The sequence below is a fragment of the Chelonoidis abingdonii genome, chromosome 3, assembly GCF_003597395.2.
Source record: "Chelonoidis abingdonii isolate Lonesome George chromosome 3, CheloAbing_2.0, whole genome shotgun sequence".
NCBI lineage: Eukaryota > Metazoa > Chordata > Testudines > Testudinidae > Chelonoidis > Chelonoidis abingdonii.
This window is the reverse complement of record NC_133771.1, coordinates 71,943,898-71,962,598: the sequence shown is the minus strand read 5'-3', so window position 1 is coordinate 71,962,598 and position 18,701 is coordinate 71,943,898. Positions and strand designations below refer to the sequence as shown.

The 18,701-nt window shown below is 40.8% G+C and overlaps 1 protein-coding gene and 1 long non-coding RNA gene across 5 annotated transcripts in view; both read right to left on the bottom strand.

The window, feature by feature from the left end:
- The window catches only part of LOC142046567 (uncharacterized), a 1,033,250-nt gene that overhangs the window by 856,311 nt on the left and 158,238 nt on the right, over positions 1-18,701 (bottom strand). The gene's annotated exons all lie outside the window — the stretch shown is intronic.
- The window catches only part of ANKRD6 (ankyrin repeat domain 6), a 168,976-nt gene that overhangs the window by 53,303 nt on the left and 96,972 nt on the right, over positions 1-18,701 (bottom strand). For 3 of the 4 annotated variants that reach the window (XM_075063837.1, XM_075063839.1, XM_075063838.1), the window contains exon 2: positions 2,704-2,975. In XM_075063837.1, the coding sequence (XP_074919938.1) occupies positions 2,704-2,823 (120 nt within the window). In that variant the 5' untranslated portion in view covers positions 2,824-2,975. Of the gene's footprint in view, positions 1-2,703; positions 2,976-8,453; positions 8,635-18,701 lie in introns of those variants that run through there. The other variant, XM_032771538.2, reaches the window with a different exon arrangement.

The window sequence follows — 18,701 nt, the reverse complement described above, 5'->3', positions numbered from 1 at the left end:
GAAAAATGTAAATCAGTAAGAGTTATGCAGTGATGTGCCACTTGGGATAAACACTGAGCACCAACTAAAGTTCACACAGTGACTCATGCCATGTGAAACTCACCATGCTTCATAACTGGTTATGAACACCAAACTCATACTAAGTTCACAGATCTTTCCTGTGAACCTGGGCTGATATAGGAATTTGCACCTTGGTTTTGTTGCAAAATCAACACTTTATGGTTGACTGAATTTTGCTTTGAGATTCTAGGCCCATTCAAACGTGGAAAACAAAATGGGGAAGATATGAAGCCACATGGATCTAAAATGTATATGATCCCCTGCAAATGAAATTTGCTGAGTTTTACATAGCTCTAGAATTCACCTGAACTTGTACTCCAAAACACACTGAATTTCTCTGGTGGACTGAGACATCCAACAGATTTTAGGAACATTATGAAAATTCAGTAATAAATCAAACCTATATTCAGGGTCAGGTCATAATTTGCACTTCTGCTGCATTCATTGTCACACATGGAAATTGTCCATAATTCAAAGTTAAACTATCTTTGTAACAAGTCATTATCCACTGATCTCACATTAGAACCATAGTTTACATTAACTAATTTCATGGAGTAGTTAAATCAGCTTCATGGTTATGCTGGAAACCATAATGCAGAGCACTGGATTTTGCAGTTGACACTATGTGGAACCACATTCAAAATTATAGTGGGGATAAGAGTGTGTAATGTGCCTGCTGTTCCTTTAACCCTTTCCTTACCGTCAGAGCCTCTTACAGATCTAAAATTGAGTCCTCTTATTAAAAATCCCACCATCATTCAAATATCTTTCTTTAGCCAGATCATGCCAAGCAAAGATGCTTGGACAACAGTCAAAAGTGAGAATTTTACTACAGCTTTTCACATTCACTATGACTTTGGCCTATGCATCGAGTGTCACCATACCAACAAGAGGCCATCTGATTATGGTAGATGAACAGGAAAAACCCTGTAAAATTGATTTTCCCACAGGGCACTCTGGCTTTAAAAATAACTAACTAACTATGATCTAAACATGGCAAAGGGAGCTTCTCAGAAATCAGGTGTCATTGATCGATTAATTTTAATCTATTTTTGCACCATATTTAATGTATTCATATTTTCTATTTAAAACCTACTGACAGCCCTTAGAGCTGTGTTGTGGAGGCTAATTAATATGCACAGGCAAACTGTGTGTTCTCAATTGGTACATGAACGTAATTAAAACTAAATATGCCTCAAGGCAGCCTTTTGCCAAACAGTAAGTCTGTCCCAGATCTGACAGACCTTGCGGGTTTAACCCCACCCACTTCCACCTCCCCAACTAATTTTTTTAGTTTTAAAATTCTGCAGCGGACCACAGACCAGCCTTTTGATCTCTCACTCTATCACATTCCCTCCCTCTCATGGCTCCTGCCTTGCACTCAGTCCTGTAACATTCTAACTAGCCTTGTGACTAGGCAGTAGAATGCTGGCTGCAAGCCTCATTAGCAAGCAAAGCAGGTTCCAGTGACAACCAACTATATACAAAATTACTTGCTGTGGTGAGAGATGCAGTCAGTTCCCTCCCAGGCAGCCACTGACCTATTCAGATAAAACATTCCCTCACACATCACTAGGTGCGATGTAAAAACCCTTGAAGGGTTGGTTGTACATCTTCTCTTCAGCTCCTAGAAGTGTTTTTCCTTTAAATATTAATGACACTTTTTCACAGAGAATTTTGGCTTGTGATTTATATGGTGACCACTAGGAAACTTCAGAGAAGGATGGAAGCATTCCAAGTTTTTGTGGTTAAATTTTTTTTAAATAAAATTAAAAAAAAGGGAGTGAGGGGGAAACACCATTTTTCATTAGTATTCCTCTCACATTCAGATTTGATTAACAGAATATTGAGAAAAATCATTTCAGGCTTATTTGTGTTCAGATTCAAACTCTTCCATCTTTAGCTCTCAGACTGAGCAATTTTTCATAGGTCACTTGCATTATTTGCAATTATTATTTATAACATGGCTAGAGGTGGCAGTAGGTTAGTTTCAATTGCACTCTTTCTAAAATCTTATTATAAGTGTTGTTATAAATCCTTTGAGACAATGGGCCAAATCCTGACTTTCCAACCCTGGAATAGAAAATGAAGTTTATAATCCTCAGCCTTGGAATTGCACTGAGATTGCACATTAAGTGCAGCCAGATTTAGCCGATTATATCAAAGGACCTTTCTCTTAAGAAACAGTACATGATTACAGCTCACGTATCTTTATCTTACAAGAACAGGTAGCTTTTATTCCTTCCCCTCTGAAGGATACCCTGAGCTTTTTGCACAGCCTCAAGATCTCTCTTCCCCACCAATTTTTTCTCTATGGTGATGAATTTTAAAAGCAAGTTCATTCCTCAAAGCACATTTTAAAAATGTCATTTCACAGACATCCAGCACAGCAAATTTTTAAAAGTCCAGTATGCAGTGATGCTCTGTATTTTCCCCTTCTTGGAAGCAGAGAAGGAAAATAGATGTATTATTTCATGTTAATGCTGGCTAACAAATGCAGATTTAAAGAAAAATCAAAACACTTTTAATCCCCCCCTCCCCAATATGTTTAAATTTGTAGAGTTAAAAGAACATTATCACAGACAATGGTTTAGAATTTACACTAGTTCCCATGGAATTTGTAAAGAGTTTTTCTCTTGTTACCTTGGTAACTGCTACCTTGGCACCCTTGTTGATAAGCTGCACCACATTATCCACTTGCCCTTTGTACGCAGCTATGAGAAGGCGTTCTGAAAGCACGGTGACCGCATCCTGCTGGCTCATGAATTAGGAAAGAAAGGTTTCCAGGGCAAGCAGTGGACAAGTCCCTTCAGTCCAAAACGAAAGCTTCAGATCAGTCCAAACATTGCATGCAGAGGCGAAAAAGGACCCCAGCTGGCTGGAAGGTTAATTTATTATTATGCCATCTTCCGGACCTAGTGATTGGAAAACAAAACTGCCATCAGCAACATTTTGCAAACTGAAACACTGCAATCACTCATCACTGAACCTCTGAAATGGTCTTGAATTTTCTTCAGATCAGAGGAGGGCTATGGAAAAAACGATCGAGCATTCTACAGGTGTAACTATTGCATTTCTACATGCAACATACAGGATTTGGATACAACACACTTTTATTATATCCTCCCACCTTCTCTCTTGTTTCTGCCTCAACCACATTGGCATCAAGGATACAGAAAGAATTATGGTCTCGTATAGGTGCCAGCTTCATACCACGGTGATGCTAGAAATAATCCAGAGATAATGCACTGTAGAGAATGCATCGTTTTGTAAAGTACTCCAGGGAGATTATTTGTGAGTCAGATCTTCCCCAGCATTCCCACTCATTGACAAAAGTACTCTCTCTACTGCCTCCTTTATTGACGCACTCACTTTGTTTCTCATAATTTAACCACAAAGTATATTTAAATAAATTTGCCCCTGAAAATTTCTTCCATCTTCAATTTCATCAGGTGTTACACATATTGTAAATTTGCCTTTGCACAGAATTTCTTGCATTCATTTATCTGTCCACACTTGCAGCCATTGCTAACACAGAGTACAGCACTGTGCAGATCCTGCAGACAAAGAGCACTGGCACAGCAGTTAGACAGCCAAAAATGAAGTATATTCAGGACCCTAATTCAAATTCAAAAAACTCACAAAATCCATATGGCTATTTAGAGTCAATACAAGGTGTAGTGCGGATTTCAAATCATTTTGGTTTTAGGTTACAAGGGAGGACGATAATGATTCAGTTAACTGAAAAGCGTGTCTCTTACAGTGAGCCACATGCTATTCACCAGGAGCAAAGACAGAGTAGTAATAATGCAGGCTACTGAAACAGAAACCACCAGTCTCTAAGTGTATGGCTAACTTTCTGTCAGGCAGCTAACACATCCACATAAACATAATTCACACGCCTTATAGATCAACAGCCTTAATACTCAAACCAGATTTCACTGCATTTCTCTAATGCTGGGGAGAGTCCGCAACCAAATGGGTAACCTAGGGCCCTATGCAAGACAAAATATGCCAGTTTTCATTCATACAACAAACTAATATCCAGGGTCAAAGTACTGTAAATTTTATTATTCATAAGCCAGAAACTGCTCCTTAGGTAGAACACCTTTCACAAAATTATTGTTTATAGAAGTCCAATGGGGGACGGGGGTAGTGGTGCACATAGCACTTCACAAAACAGGTAAGACAGCTCCACACCTCTAGGAAATTATAGTCTATCTTGGACAGACACAATACAAACCAGGAAGGGATTGGGCATTTAGCTGGTCAGCCGAGATCGGGAAAAAGTGACAATTGGAAGGGGAAAAAATATTGGGGACAGCAAAAGGACCTAGATGGGGCATAGGAAGGAGCTGTGTTCGGAAATTACTTACAGCTGAAGACAAAGAACACTGGATGCAGAAAGGAAGAGGAAGATAGTGAAGTGATAAGAGGAGTGGGAATAAAGTTGGGGGCAGTAGAGGAAGATTATAGCTGCAGTATTTTTTGGATAGATTGGAGAGGTAAAAGGCAAAAAAAACAGAAAGTGGGAGGTTACAGCAGTCAAGACAAGAGAGAACTTAGTCGTGGTTTAGGGTTTTAGGTTGTGGAAATGAAGGAGGGATTGATTTTAGCAATATCAAGAAGTGAGATGGTGGAGAGGCATCCACAGTGACCTGCTTTGTGCAGGAGGTCAGACTAGATGATCATATTGGTCTCTTCTGACCTACGAGTCTATGAGTCTATGAAAGGCAGGTAGATATGCAAGATTAGACCGAGTTTGAGAGGTCAGAAGTGAAGCGGTACAGTAGATTTGCAAGATGGTAGCACAAACTGTGGAAGCAGCTGAGATTAGCAAGGGGCTGACCATACACAAGAGTGCAGTGGGGAAACCTACCTATCCCTGTGGAGTCTGGGTAACTAAAGCTGGAACCCTGAAAGTCACTTAGAGAAAGAGGAAGATGTTGAAGCACCAGAGAAGACACTAAAACAGGGGTGGGCAAACTTTTTGGCCCAAGGGCCATATCTGGGTGGGGAAACTGCATGCAGAGCCGGGGCGGGGAGTTGGGGTGTGGGAGGGAGTGCGGTGTGCAGGAAGGGGATCGGGACAAGGGGTTGGGGCAGAGTGCTCAGGACAGAAGGTTGGGGTGCAGAAGGGGTGCAGGGTGCGGCAGGGGGCTCAGGGGAGGGAGTTGGGGTGCAGGGTGCAGGAGGGGTTTGGGCTCGGGCCCAGCGCCACTTACCAGGAGCAGCTCCAGGGTGGCAGCGGCAGGCACTGGGGCCAGGGCAGGCCACTGCTGGAACAGCCCCAGGGACAGATGCTTGGATGGCCCTGGGGCCAGCTGCAGCGGCCAGTGCTGCTGACCACAAGGGCTGCCAGAGCAGCAGCCAGTTGGGGGCAGCCAGCCTCCACGTGGGAGCAGGGGCCAGCCGTTGGCCCCAATGGCCTCTCACCCTGGTATCCCAGGGCAGCAGCGCCCCAGGGACTAAGGAGTAGCTAAGGTTTAGCCATGGGTATTTATAGTAAAAGTCATGGACAGGTCATGGGCAGTAAATTTTTGTTTATTGCTCGTTACCTGTCTATGACTTTTACTAAAAATATCCATGACTAAATCTTAGCCTTACATAAGCCATATTAAAAAAGCCATGAAATGCAAATCGTTGTAATAAATAGGTCGGTCTATAAGTTCTATCAAGGGAGGATTTTCAAAACTTAAATAAGATGAACCAGCCAGAGCTGTAGCTGTATTGTTAATAACACATCATTTATGCTTCCACGTTCCTTCATTACTGTTTCTCCTCATTCCCTGTTCTTCATGACCACTTATTTGCTTGCTTGTTAGAGCATGTTAGATTCTCCCTTAGTTTTACAGTCACTTATTTGTTCCTATCCTTACTTCTAACTTGGCTACTCATGCATTTGAGAAAGTTGCACATTTACAACTGTAATTGGTTTTGATCATCTTAAAATATCTATGGCCAGACAGTTTATTTTTGCTCCTTTCATAAAAATCAGTGACATCAGTGAGATTTTGAGAGCTTCACAGTGAATCTCTGAGGAAGGCACAATGTGAACATTTTCCCAACAGATGTTTCAAAGGAGATTTACAAAGAAATTCCGTGTAGCTATTATGCAAGCTTTAACCACATAATTAGAAGCCATAGAAATGTTCACAAATTCTCAAATTATTTGTGGCTCTGCAGACGCTTAGCACCATCACTAAATGCAAAGGATCTCAAGTTAGTTACCCTACTAGCAAGTAAAACACTAGAGATTGTACTCACTTTTGGTCTTAGTTTTTTCCTCCCCTATCTTGCTCTTTTTTCTGATTACTGCAATGAATTCTTTCTTGGAGACACCATTAGCCTTCTCAGCTTGTCATGCTCTGTGATTCTGAAGTGATTTACAAGTAATAGCACTGCTGCTATTATGCATTTTCATTCTTGCCTCTTCCACTGATTGAATCACATATAAAAGCATATTAAGGAATGGATCCAGCCATCAATTTTTATGTCTTTCTACTGTGCTATTTACGTTTCCTAAGTTCATCCTCCCATCTACCTCCTTTTCAGAAGGTTTGGACCCTTTATATTTCCTTAGTTGCTATGGACTGTGGATTACTCACAGTTCAGAAAAGCATGTTTGATGTAACTAGAGCTTGGATGATCAAGAGACCAACTTTTCCTCTCTCCTGAGAGGCAAAAGAAGCAGATGGTGAGAAAGGGAAGGGGAACAACCCCCTTATACTTACTTTGACAAATGACCCTTTCCCAGGGGAACAGATAGGTGGAAACTCCACCTCAGCAACCCCCCTCCTCCCCTGCCCCCAGCTGGGAGTTACTGCATTAGGGCAGGGAGACATCAGTACATGCCCCTCCCAGTAATATTTAACACTCTGTCCACCTTGCACATCTAGAGTCTCCTCTTTAAAATGTTCACATATGCTGTAAATAGAAAGACAACTGCCTAAGTGCTACAGTAAAACCCATTATATGCTGTGTTCTCACTCTCAAATTGTGCACAAAGAATTCTGCAATGCGATTTGTGCTTCATACCAATTCCCTGGTGCCAGTGAGCAGGCTCCAAACAGTGCTTCCTCATTAAAGTATCAGAACCCAGGAGTCCTGACTTCCAGTAACGTGCTCTTACCACTAGACTCAGGATCAATATCCACCTTCCCCTCTTGCTCTTCTTAGGCCTTGGTGAATGCTGAAGCATGAGACAATTCAAACTTATTGCATCACAAACTAAAGAAAGTATATGAGAACTTATTTTGGTTTTACATATTTTACATTCAGATTCGTCCTCGCTGCATTATTGTACCTACCTTGGGCAGGTCAGCAAAGCAATACCCACTTCTTGCATCCCTCTAAGAAAGCCGACCGAATGTGATGACCACAGATCCAGTAACAACATGGCTCCACAGAGCACTCAGTTCTGAGAACACTCTCCCCCTCCCCCACCAAACCTCTCGCCACTGGGGCATCAAAGATGACAGTCCTACTAACATCATGAATTAGTAATTCAGACCCATAGCAATGATTCAGTGCTATGAATCTTGACAAGGTCTGATACTGATGTCCAGCAAGATGTCCACAGATTTTAGCAAATGCATGACTCAGTCAGTGAGTAATATGCCTTAGGACACTTTTGTATCTGGAAATGAACAAAACAAGATGTATGGTTGGTTGCTCAATGACAAAGTCAGAAAGCTCTTTGGATTCAGTTTCTGCCATACATAACCCAAAGAACTGGTCAAAAACGTAGCTTTCTGTACAGGCCCTCCTCTGTGATCATTACTAGACTAGTTGCTCAGTCACGTTAGCACACAAAGACTCAAGTAGGAAAAGGCATAAGAATGATTATTTTAATAAAATAGGCCAAATATGTTTGAAAATTTGGGGAAACATCAAATCTCAGGGAAGTTTAAAGACCTGAAGGGAGCTGGTGATGACATCATTCCATACAGACAGCTCACTGTCCTGGCACTTCCAGGACATATTGCAAAGGTAAACCATTGCTTGATTAATGCTCTTCTCATGTCACCCTGGGGAAGAAGCATCTTTTAGTGGCAATACTATTCATAAGAAAATGACAAAAAAAATCACAGAATTTCTTTGCTTTATATTCAGTAGATTATTGAAATGCTTCCAAAGGAGTCAACATATATAAACCCATCAACTACATAAACCCCACAAACACTAAATAAAACAACAAAATAGAAAGGATATAACACCTCACAACAGGTCATTAATAACTGCAATCAAGTTAAGTTACTATCTAGATAAAATAAAAATTGCATCTCTAACCAGGAATTTCCATCGTGCCCATCACCATGATATCAAGGCACATATACTATAAATAAAGAATCACAATTTTTTTTCTACAACTGACAAACTCCATTCCTCACCTGCCCACCAAAAATGTTGCCAAGTCTATCAAGAAAAACACCCATCACAACTTCTTACTATACTGTATAATGAACAAAAAAGGGAGGATTTTAATGCTGCTTTACGTGGAAATCATTACATAACCCAAATTATGGACTCACTACTGACACTTCCATAATAAAGACCATGCATTTTGCAGAAATATTTTACACTATTACTATTTAATAACCATAATTAGCTCTTAAATGGCACTTTACATGCTCATATTGCAATTTTCTTACTTTAATCCAATCACTTTCAGTGCAGCATGTTTCCTTTCCTACTAATATGCACATCAGCACATTAAAATCTGTACAAAGTTCTCTCTACTCTTGCTCTCACTGTAAATCATTTGATTGTAGTTTGAACAAAGGATGCAACATAAATAATAGTTTTGCATTCCGCATATTTATCTGCTATGAAGAATCTCATTTTTTCCCAGCAGCTGACTCATGGGCTGTTTGTTCACTCCCCTGTCTCCTGGATGCAGATATATCTTTTCAGAGGCGCCAACTTTCTAATTTCCCCAGGGGGTATTCCACCCCTGCCCTGCCTCAACCACCACCTCACAACACCCTTTCCCCCAATGCCCCACCTCTGTCCTGCCTCTTTCCACCCTGTTCTGTTCTCTCCCCCAAGTGTGCCCTGCACTTGCTCTGCCCCTCCCCCTGAGCACAGCTGATCCTTGCAAGCAGGAGGAGCTGGGAGGGAGAGGAGGAACTGACTGGCGGTGCCCACTGGTTGGCCGGAGGCACTGGGGAAAGGAGGAGGAGCTGATCAGTGCAGCCACTGGTGGGTGCTGAGCACCCACTGTTTTTTTTCCAATGTGTGCTCCAGTCTCAGAGCACTCATGGAGTTGGTGCCTATGTAGCTTTTATTTCTTTCTAACAACCGTTAAACTCTTGATATTTTAAGGATTCTCCAGGATGTCACATCTTTTCTTCCTTTAGCTGCTCTTTTCAGATTCTCAAATGTCTCCAACACAATGAATGTGTTTTGCAAAAAGACAATATTCTTTCCAAAGGAGGACTTGGTCAACAAAAAGTACTATAATGGAAAAATCAAAGTGTAGCAGTGCTATCTAGAAAAAGGCAAAATGATATGAATTATGGGGTAATATACACTTGATTCATATTTTTCTTCACCAATAGATACATTAATATAGTTTATTTGCAGCACACTTTTTACATGAGTGAACATTTTTAAACTAAAAAAGACAGTGATTAATAAAAATGAATACTCTGGAAAACTAGAGTATTGATCTTATAGCTATTTTCCTCTATTGTATAAAGTCCACATTTTGAAATGTTACTGTATTGAACAGGATTCCTATTTTTTTATATATACACTGGATTTGGGATTCGTCTTCTTAAGAGTCTAGGACAATCTGGAACACCTTGAGATTATTTTTGTTTTTATTAATTCTTATTACTTACCCTGCCAGTCAGTCAGTCTCCCAAAGAGAATCTGCATGACTAGTGCTCACGACTCGTTAGGTAAAGTAAATTAGACTGATTTGTGCTACCCTTCTCTTACATCTGACAATTGCTTGCTTCTATATCAACAGTTAGCCATGCCAGTCACAAACATGAGGAGCCAGGTAGGGCAGCTTCAAACTGCTGCAAACTGAACTCTTCATCAAATAAGGTGCTGTCATCCTAGCACCACTGTCAGTGAGGTTAAATTTAAACTCATCTGACTGAGAGTTCTCAAATCACACCTTGTTACCACCCCCCGAAAAATTGTGAAGTGGTGTCAGCCAAGTGTAAACTTTTAAACAGAGGGGGATCAAGAGTGCAATTTAAACTCATCACTGAAATGCCATTGATCTTCTTGTACAGACAGCTGCTTCCTACACACCCACACCCACTTTATCTATTTTTTTTTCTTACCAACCTGAAGCCCTGACTTTCATTACCCTTGGGAAAAATCTATGTAAGTGTAACATACTCCACATTGATTCAAGAGCATATTTATTTATAAATGCTCTGACTGCTGTGCTACACCTTCCATAATATTCAACATTATTATTATTTTATATGTAGCATTTGTCAGGTTATCGTCTTACTATAATTAAGTTTCAAAACTTTATTGTTCCCCCTCAGCTCCTTTAAAACACACACACCAGCACAAACACACCCATGCTCTTCAAAGACTGTCTATAAAAGCAAGCTTACCTCTCAGTGAGCATTTTCCACTCAAACAATACTGATATAACAAAACAAAAATCGGTTGTTTAATATGAAACAGTACATGTGTGTAAACACACGTCTGAGATGCTCGGGTGTTCATCTGCATATTAACAGCCAGAATGTCTTTCCAGCTCACTTCTATTTCACAGACGAGCTGGGGTCTGAGCCCTGGGAACTGACCCAGACATTTGGTTGTGCTTGAGTGAGAACAGACTATATGTTCCATTCTATGTATCTGAAGAAGTGAGGTGTAGCCCACAAAACCTTATGCTCAAATAGATTTGTTAGTCTCTAAGGGTCTGGCTACATTAGAAATTTCAAAGCGCTGCCACGGCAGCGCTTTGAAGTGTGAGGCCACATCTAGACTACGCGCCGGATCAGCGCGTTAAAATCGATTGCTTGGGGATCGAAATATCGTGTCTGGTCTGGACGCGATATCTCGATCCCAGAGCGTGCTTAGATCGATTCCGGAACTCCAGCTAGACGACCGGACTTCCGGATTCGACACAGCGAGCGCCGCGCGGGATCGATCCCGCACGGTGAAGACGGGTGAGTAATGATTTTAGATATTCGATTTCAGCGACGCTATTCTTGTAGCTGAATTGCGTATCTAAAATCGATTTAATCTCGTGTGTAGACTGGCCTCAGTGTAGTCAGAGCCGCAGCACTGGAGTAGCTCACCAGCGCTGCTTTGTAAACCCATCCCTCTATGGGCTGTACGTGCAGCGTGGGACCGCGTCCCAGCGCTGCCGCCCTGATTACACTGACACTTTACAGCGCTGCATCTTGCAGCGCTCAGGGGGGTGTTTTTTCACACCCCTGAGCGCGAAAGTTGCAGCGCTGTAAAGTGCCAATGTAGCCAAGCCCTAAGGTGCCACAAGTACTCCTGTTCTTTTTGCAGAGTTCTTTGTGCTTTGCATGCATACAGAAATTCAAGCACAGTGGGATTACTAGATGTTGAGAAATCTCCCTTACTACCATCATCTTCTGCATTAGATTCAGCTATTGCAAAATTAGGACCTTATCCAACTGCCACTGAAGTCAATGGCAAAACTCCCACAGAATTTAATGGGAGCAGGTTTAGGCCTACATTTTAAAATCCTTTACAAAATTCATTTCTCTTCCTCATTCCTCTCCATGGCAAATTCTCTCATTTGAGTTCTTTACTTTGTTTTCATTCAGATGACAAAAATGGTTCTGAAATGAACAAGTTTTATTTCTGGATAAAGTCTGGTTTGGGGAGTGGATAGTGTGTTGGATTAAGGCAATGCTGGTATCAGCCTTTCATCTTCAGGAGTCTGTGTTCCAATGTCAAAGTGAAAATGAGCAGGGTGATCTTAGTCTCTTCCCACTTACTAGTGGACAATTACCCCCATTGAAAAGCTACCTTACAAGTTGATGCAACTCTCCACCTTCTGCAGCCTGCACTTAAGAGAGGCCCAGGACAGAAACAGAGGAATGCTGCCGGTCAGGACTGAGGAGCACTGAAAGAGAGATGTGGGGAAGCTTGCAAAGCAGTGGTCTGCACCAGCACTATCAATCTTTCACTTTCAAAAGGCCTATGTTTAGCCAATGGTAAAGAAAAAATAATAAATTTTGTGAAAATTTTAAAAAGGAATGCTATACTGGGAAAGATCAAGAGAGAAATATGATCATAGATGTGTAGATTTTAAGGTCAGAAGGGACCATTATGATAATCTAGTCTAACTTCCTATATAACACACGCCATAGAAACTCAACCAGTAAACCCAACATTAAGACCATAATTTCTGGTTGAACGAGAACAGATGTGCATCAGTGCAGTGTCAGGAGACAACTGACTGTCAGAACAGGAAGAAAGGCTGTATCTGCATTTACCAACTTTGAAAGAACTTCCCTGATTACAGTCTGCCTGCCACTGACCTTCTCCACATGCTATTAGTGTCATGTAAATGGTGGTGGGACAGCCCCAAGAATCCAGCTACAGTTGACATCCTTTGATTTCACATAGAGATGCAATGAATGGGCTAAACCAGCTTAGCAATCCAGTAGTAATTCACTGAGCAAATGTGAACATCCAAGCTGGTGAGTCTAGCTTGGTTCTTTGATGCTAGATCAGGTGGAGGTGGAAGTATTGCTGAGGCAATGCTCACAAGTCCTAGGAACTGGGCAGATGATTTGCTTTACTGTATCAGCAATTCCTGCCGGTATTTTCTCAGAGAAATAGGAGTGTTAATATTTATATTAGTACAGTGTCCAAAATGTGCTAGGCACTGTATAAAGATAGCAGCAAGAATCTAAGAGTTCTGAAGAGAGCTCTGCCTGTATCCTCAGAACTGCAATAGGTTACATAGGCTCTGAGTTGTATATGTAAATAAGGTGGCAAGAAACATACTGGAAGGACACAACTGCATCTCATCAGAGAAAAGTAGAGAGAGAAAATTTGTGATGTTTTTCATTGGTACTCTTTCCTGGGACTAAAGACATTTCCTGCTTGTTCAATGACCCAGACTGCTCTCAGGATTGGTTGAATCTGTCAGACGAACAGCTTTAGATGAGAATACCCCTAACCGGTTGCAAACTAGTGGCTGAAATTCAGAGGGGCAGTGTCTCTAATATATTTTTACAAGTGAACAGTTTTGCATTAGGTGTGGCTCATGGTATTATATTAAAAAAAAAAAAGTGCTGAAATGCACTTCTAGTACTTCCAGAAGTGACAGTACCAGAACAGTGTTACAGTTCCCAAAAGAGTGCCGGAATGGTGTTCTGGAGCATTCCGGCACGACTCAAGCCCTGATCATATCCAACACAACACAACACAGCATTTCCAGTGGTGTCACACTGTATGATGTCATGATCAAGATAAGAGAAAGCACAAACATTCAGCGAGCTGCCACACCTTGGGAAATTCTGAAATGAGAGAGCAAAAAACTGAATGTGTGTCAGAGTGTGGAAACTGTAAATACACTTTTTTGTCCAAAGCAGCAATTATAACATTATATTAGAAGTCAGTGTAATAATAATTCTCAGTGATGGAACTGGATGGGCTGATTCTCCCTCACCTTCACTTTTCACTGAGCAGTTGTCTGTCACCCCTGAACAGAAAAATTGTGTAGATAATTCTGATGATCTGCTGTTTTAGGGCCCCATTAGATGTTAATTTATTTCAATGGATTTTGGATTAGGCCCCTAAGCAGTACGTGACCTACTGGCAAGTGAACTAAAACCTTCTCTGAATTGATCCTAATACACCAATACCGAACACTCATTTCTGGAAACAGAGCCTGGCCATTACATTATACAGGTCATGTGAGGTGCAGTGTCTTGGATTATACTGTAAGGATTATACAGTAGGAATACTGGATGGCTCAGGGAGTTTGCTCATCTGTTACAGAATCATTCGCCCCAAGTCACAGGTTCAAGTCCAGGCCAGATTAATAGCAATCCAAAATTATCATCTCACTGCTGTGTAGGGTCCTATTGAAGGTCTCCATTCAGTTCCTAGTAAAGAAGTGCCCGTAAGTCAAAATACAGCATAACATACATTAATTGATACCCTTGTAAGTAGTTTCAGCAGACAATCAAAGAAGACAGCGTTGACGCTAGACTAGTTTATCACCGTTGCCTTGTGGGTCAGGGCTGAGGTACATTGGCATGGAAATGAGGTTGATAAAGGACCTGAAGGTTGCAATGTTGTACCATAGACAATCACTACATTCTTTTCCCTAATATAACACATAAGATCATGACTACCTTTAATGTGTTTATGCTGTGTACTATACACAGTAAATACATTAACACAAAGCATTAAGAGGTGATGTAAACAACAGGATGTCCATGCCATTGCAGTCTATCTGTACCAAAATTACGTGTAAGTAACACCTCTGTTACAAATGTTAACTGGAAACCATTACGATCTGTAGTCCTCTCATTAATTTTTCCAAAGAAATTCTAAATCCTTAGGTCTTAATCAATCTTTTATAAAAGCAGCATGATAAATTCTTCTTATTGTCTTTTTTCCTGGACTTACATCTTTGATCTGTAAATCCATGTATCCCTTTTACCTTGTGATGTTCACCTCAGATCACGCAGAGCCTGAGGCAAAATTCACAATGCTTGAGAAGTACTATCTTAACACTGCATTTCCTGGATTTCTAACTTTTTATATTTTTTGACTAGATTGTCTGAGAGGTAATATTCCTGCAAATCACTGATACATGCCTGCAACTTTAACTTCAACTTTATTACATTTGTGTGTGGGAATACAGGTATACATTAAGTGAGGTGATATTAACAGTAAGTACTGCCAAAAATAAAATTTCTGCTCTTCTGTGATTTGACTTTCATTGTCACTATGGCAAGTTATCTGTAATGTCTTTGTGACAAGCTATAATATGATCCTTTTGGCTTGTCATTCACTGCTACTACACTATTACTCACCAAACAGAAGATTTCCTAAAAGTGATATTTCAGAATTGTGGATGGGTTATTCTACAATTATCTAACGTCTTAGAAGGGTTTACTCATGGTAAAAAGTGTTTACCGTCACTAATAATCCTTCTGATGTTTTCTCCCTCTGACTGCCAGTCATTTTATTATCTCTTTCTAATTTAGGCCTTTCCAGTGGAATGTTAGTAGTTACTGAATCTATAGACAATGGAAAACACTGGGAGCTGTCTTGACAGATTATATTAATGTCTCACCTTGAGCAGATGCTCATTATTCATTAGTACATATTGGAGGCTCAGAATCAGGGATGTACCAGTGTAAACTGGATTGGGGGCTTATTTCGCTGACAGACACTCCTGTTGCCGGGGGTTACATTCTAAGCACATTCTTCTAATTTGCATCATACAGCAAATTACTTTTTCCATCTAATTTTTTTTTATTTTCAAAGCAATTCTCTACCCTGCTAACCTCAGGATGAGGTATCTCAAGCACTACTTCTTTTGGTGTTGTTGCTCTTTACTCTAACACATGCAACTGTCCAGTCAGTACTAAAGAAATCTGCATTTAGCACTAGCGTCCCAGTACTGTCGACCTGAAGCTTTCAAAAATCATAAGTCAGGCCCTAAAAACATGAGACTGGCTTAAAAATCAAGAGATATTGGAAAAAAGAAATTTGGGGTTATTTCTATTTGCTCTCTGGTTTCAGCCTTCAAGTTGCCCTTGCTTAATGTTTTCAAGTTTTTCTCCACCACCAAAAGGACTTGAAACTTACTTTCTTTTTTAAATGAAAGCTGAAATTATCATACAATGACTTTCATTCCAAGAGCTGGGGCATTCAGAATAAACATCAAACACTGTGATACTTACAATACATTCACAAGAGCTGGCAACATTGAATTCTTGCAAATTACCACCCAGTTTCTAATCTTCCTTTCCTCAACAAACTAACTTGAGAAGATGCACAAGAACTGTCTGCCATTGCTATCTCCCCGACTGCCAACATCCTGAATGCCTCCCAGTCATTCCATTGCACATACCCAGCACTTGCTGCTATATTGGATGGCCTCCTCCTGTCCTTCAACAACATTACACCAGTGTCAAATGCTGAGACTTAAGACACTCCTGCCCTACTTCCAAGAGGCTGCAGGAGTGAATGGCAACGCGTTGCAATAGCTGGTCTTTCCTTGATGACTAAAATGAAAAAATTCTTATAGGCAGTTGTTCATCCACGGGTAGGGTGACCAGACAGCAAATGCAAAAAATCGGGATGGGGGGGGGGAGGGTAATAGGAGCCTATATAAGAAAAAGACACAAAAAATTGAGATTGTCCCTATAAAATCGGGACAGCTGGTCACCCTATCCACGACCAGGCCCTCTTCTGCATCCTGCATGGTTCAAATCTCTCTCCCTCCTATTCAGTATTTACATGAAGCCACTGGGAGAAATTAGGGAGACATGACAGGCTGACGTGCCAGCCAGAAGCATGTGAATGACACTCAGCTCTACACTCCCCTTTTATCCAACATTAACAGCAGCCTCCCCCAGCTTTCCAAATGCCTGGCTCAGGCCAGCACTTGGTTGAAGTGCAGCTGAAGCTGAACTCTGACAAAACTGAGGTGATGCTGGTAAGAGAAGGAAAGTGTTTTGAAAAGCTCCCCTTCACTACTACCGGTCCCACCAGAAGGCATCTGCCCTCAGACTGTTAGACCAGTTCAGAGCCATTTTAGATTTCGCACTGCACTTAGACACTCAAATAGCAATGGTGGCAATGAATACCAGTTTCCACTTGTGGCTGGCTAGAAGACTACCCCTGATTCTTTCAGGCACAGATTGGCCATAGTGGTCCAGCAGCTCGTTACCTCCAGGCTCAACTACTGTTCCCTAGAACGAGGAATGAAACTCAATGTCCTGAGGAAGCTACAGCTAGTCCATAATAAAGTGGCTCATCCACTCACTAATACAGGCTACTGGGAACACATCATCAAAATCTACTGCTCCCTACACTAGCTACCTATTGAATACAGAATCCAGTTCAAGGCTACAGTATTCATTTTCAAAGTCCTGAATGGTATTGACCTTGGTTATCCAAGAGATTGCCTCTCTTTCTGTTTTGACCACCTCATATCACAGCTTCACTCCACTAAGCTTTCAGCAAAAGAGGGGAAGACTCATATCCTCAGGAGACAGAACTTTTAGATTAGCCAGGCCAAGACTCTTGAACTCGCTTCCAGATGAAATATCACAATCTGGTCTGCATAAAGAATTTCTCATTACTGCATACAGAATGTACTTTCTCAAACACATCAGGATTTCTCAGACTATGCACATTGTGGGTATATATATAGGCATGCATACACACACATATACCCTACGAATAACCTTTAAACTTGTTACTGTCAGTTGGGCTGGAAAAAGGAGATCTTTCTTTATCCAAGTTTGTTTTTCACAGAAGGCACTCAGAAACCAGCATGATGGGACACCTTATAAAAATGAAGAAAACTAAAGACAGATAACAAATGCTTAATATTAAAATCTTGTCAAAGATTTTGACTGTTATATGTATTTTAGTCTGCCATCATTACTGGTGGCCTATTTTTTTGTATTAAGTTCCTAAATTAACAGTCACCCTACAGAAGAGTCTTTTAAGTACAGTCATTTTTTTTCATATTTAAATTAGTATGGCAAAATAATATCATGGCAAAAGAATAATGATTGCCAGGTCAACTATCAGCCATATAACAGGGACCATGTCCTAGTTCTCTTTTCCACACACTAATAAAAACATAAGTACATTTATTTTACATTTAACAGACATCATCCTTCCAAAACAGAGTGAAATTTATTAACTCTTTTCTGTCCTGGGTATATGAAGAATGCCCATGCCCATCAAGAAGGCAAATGGCTCTGGTAAAGACTTTTTCCTTTACCTCACTGGATATTTCATACTCTTCAAGAAAAAGGCTTTATATGTCGGTCCAAATCTAACCACCACAAGATGTGTTCTCTTTTTTTTTTCTCCAATGTCCATGAAATGATCAGATACAACTATTATTTGGAGAATCAAATCTAACTATGAAGAAAAGCTGCTATTCCACACAGAACTAAAGAGCATGGCTCTCCCAGAATTTTAAATGTCCTAGACTTCTAGAGAAAGGAGTTTTCTCAGCGGAGTGATATTATGTATGGAATCACACTGAACCTCACAGGATTTAAGACTGTGGACATCTCACAGTCCAAAATAACAATTTTAAAAATATGTTTTGCCGGAGGTGAGATACTTTTTAACTCCCCACCACTACATAACAGCAGCATCTAGAAACACCATTGCAATGTCACTTTTAGAAACATCACCTCTCAGAACCATATGTACATAAAGTCAGAAATATGACATTCTTCCACACTCCTGAGTGCAAATATGTAATACTACTTTACAGTTATAATATAGATTCATAGACTCTAGGACTGGAAGGACCTCGAGAGGTCATCAAGTCCGGTCCCCTGCCCTCATGGCAGGACCAAATACTGTCTAGACCATCCCTGATAGACATCTATCTAACCTACTCTTAAATATCTCCAGAGATGGAGATTCCACAACCTCCCTAGGCAATT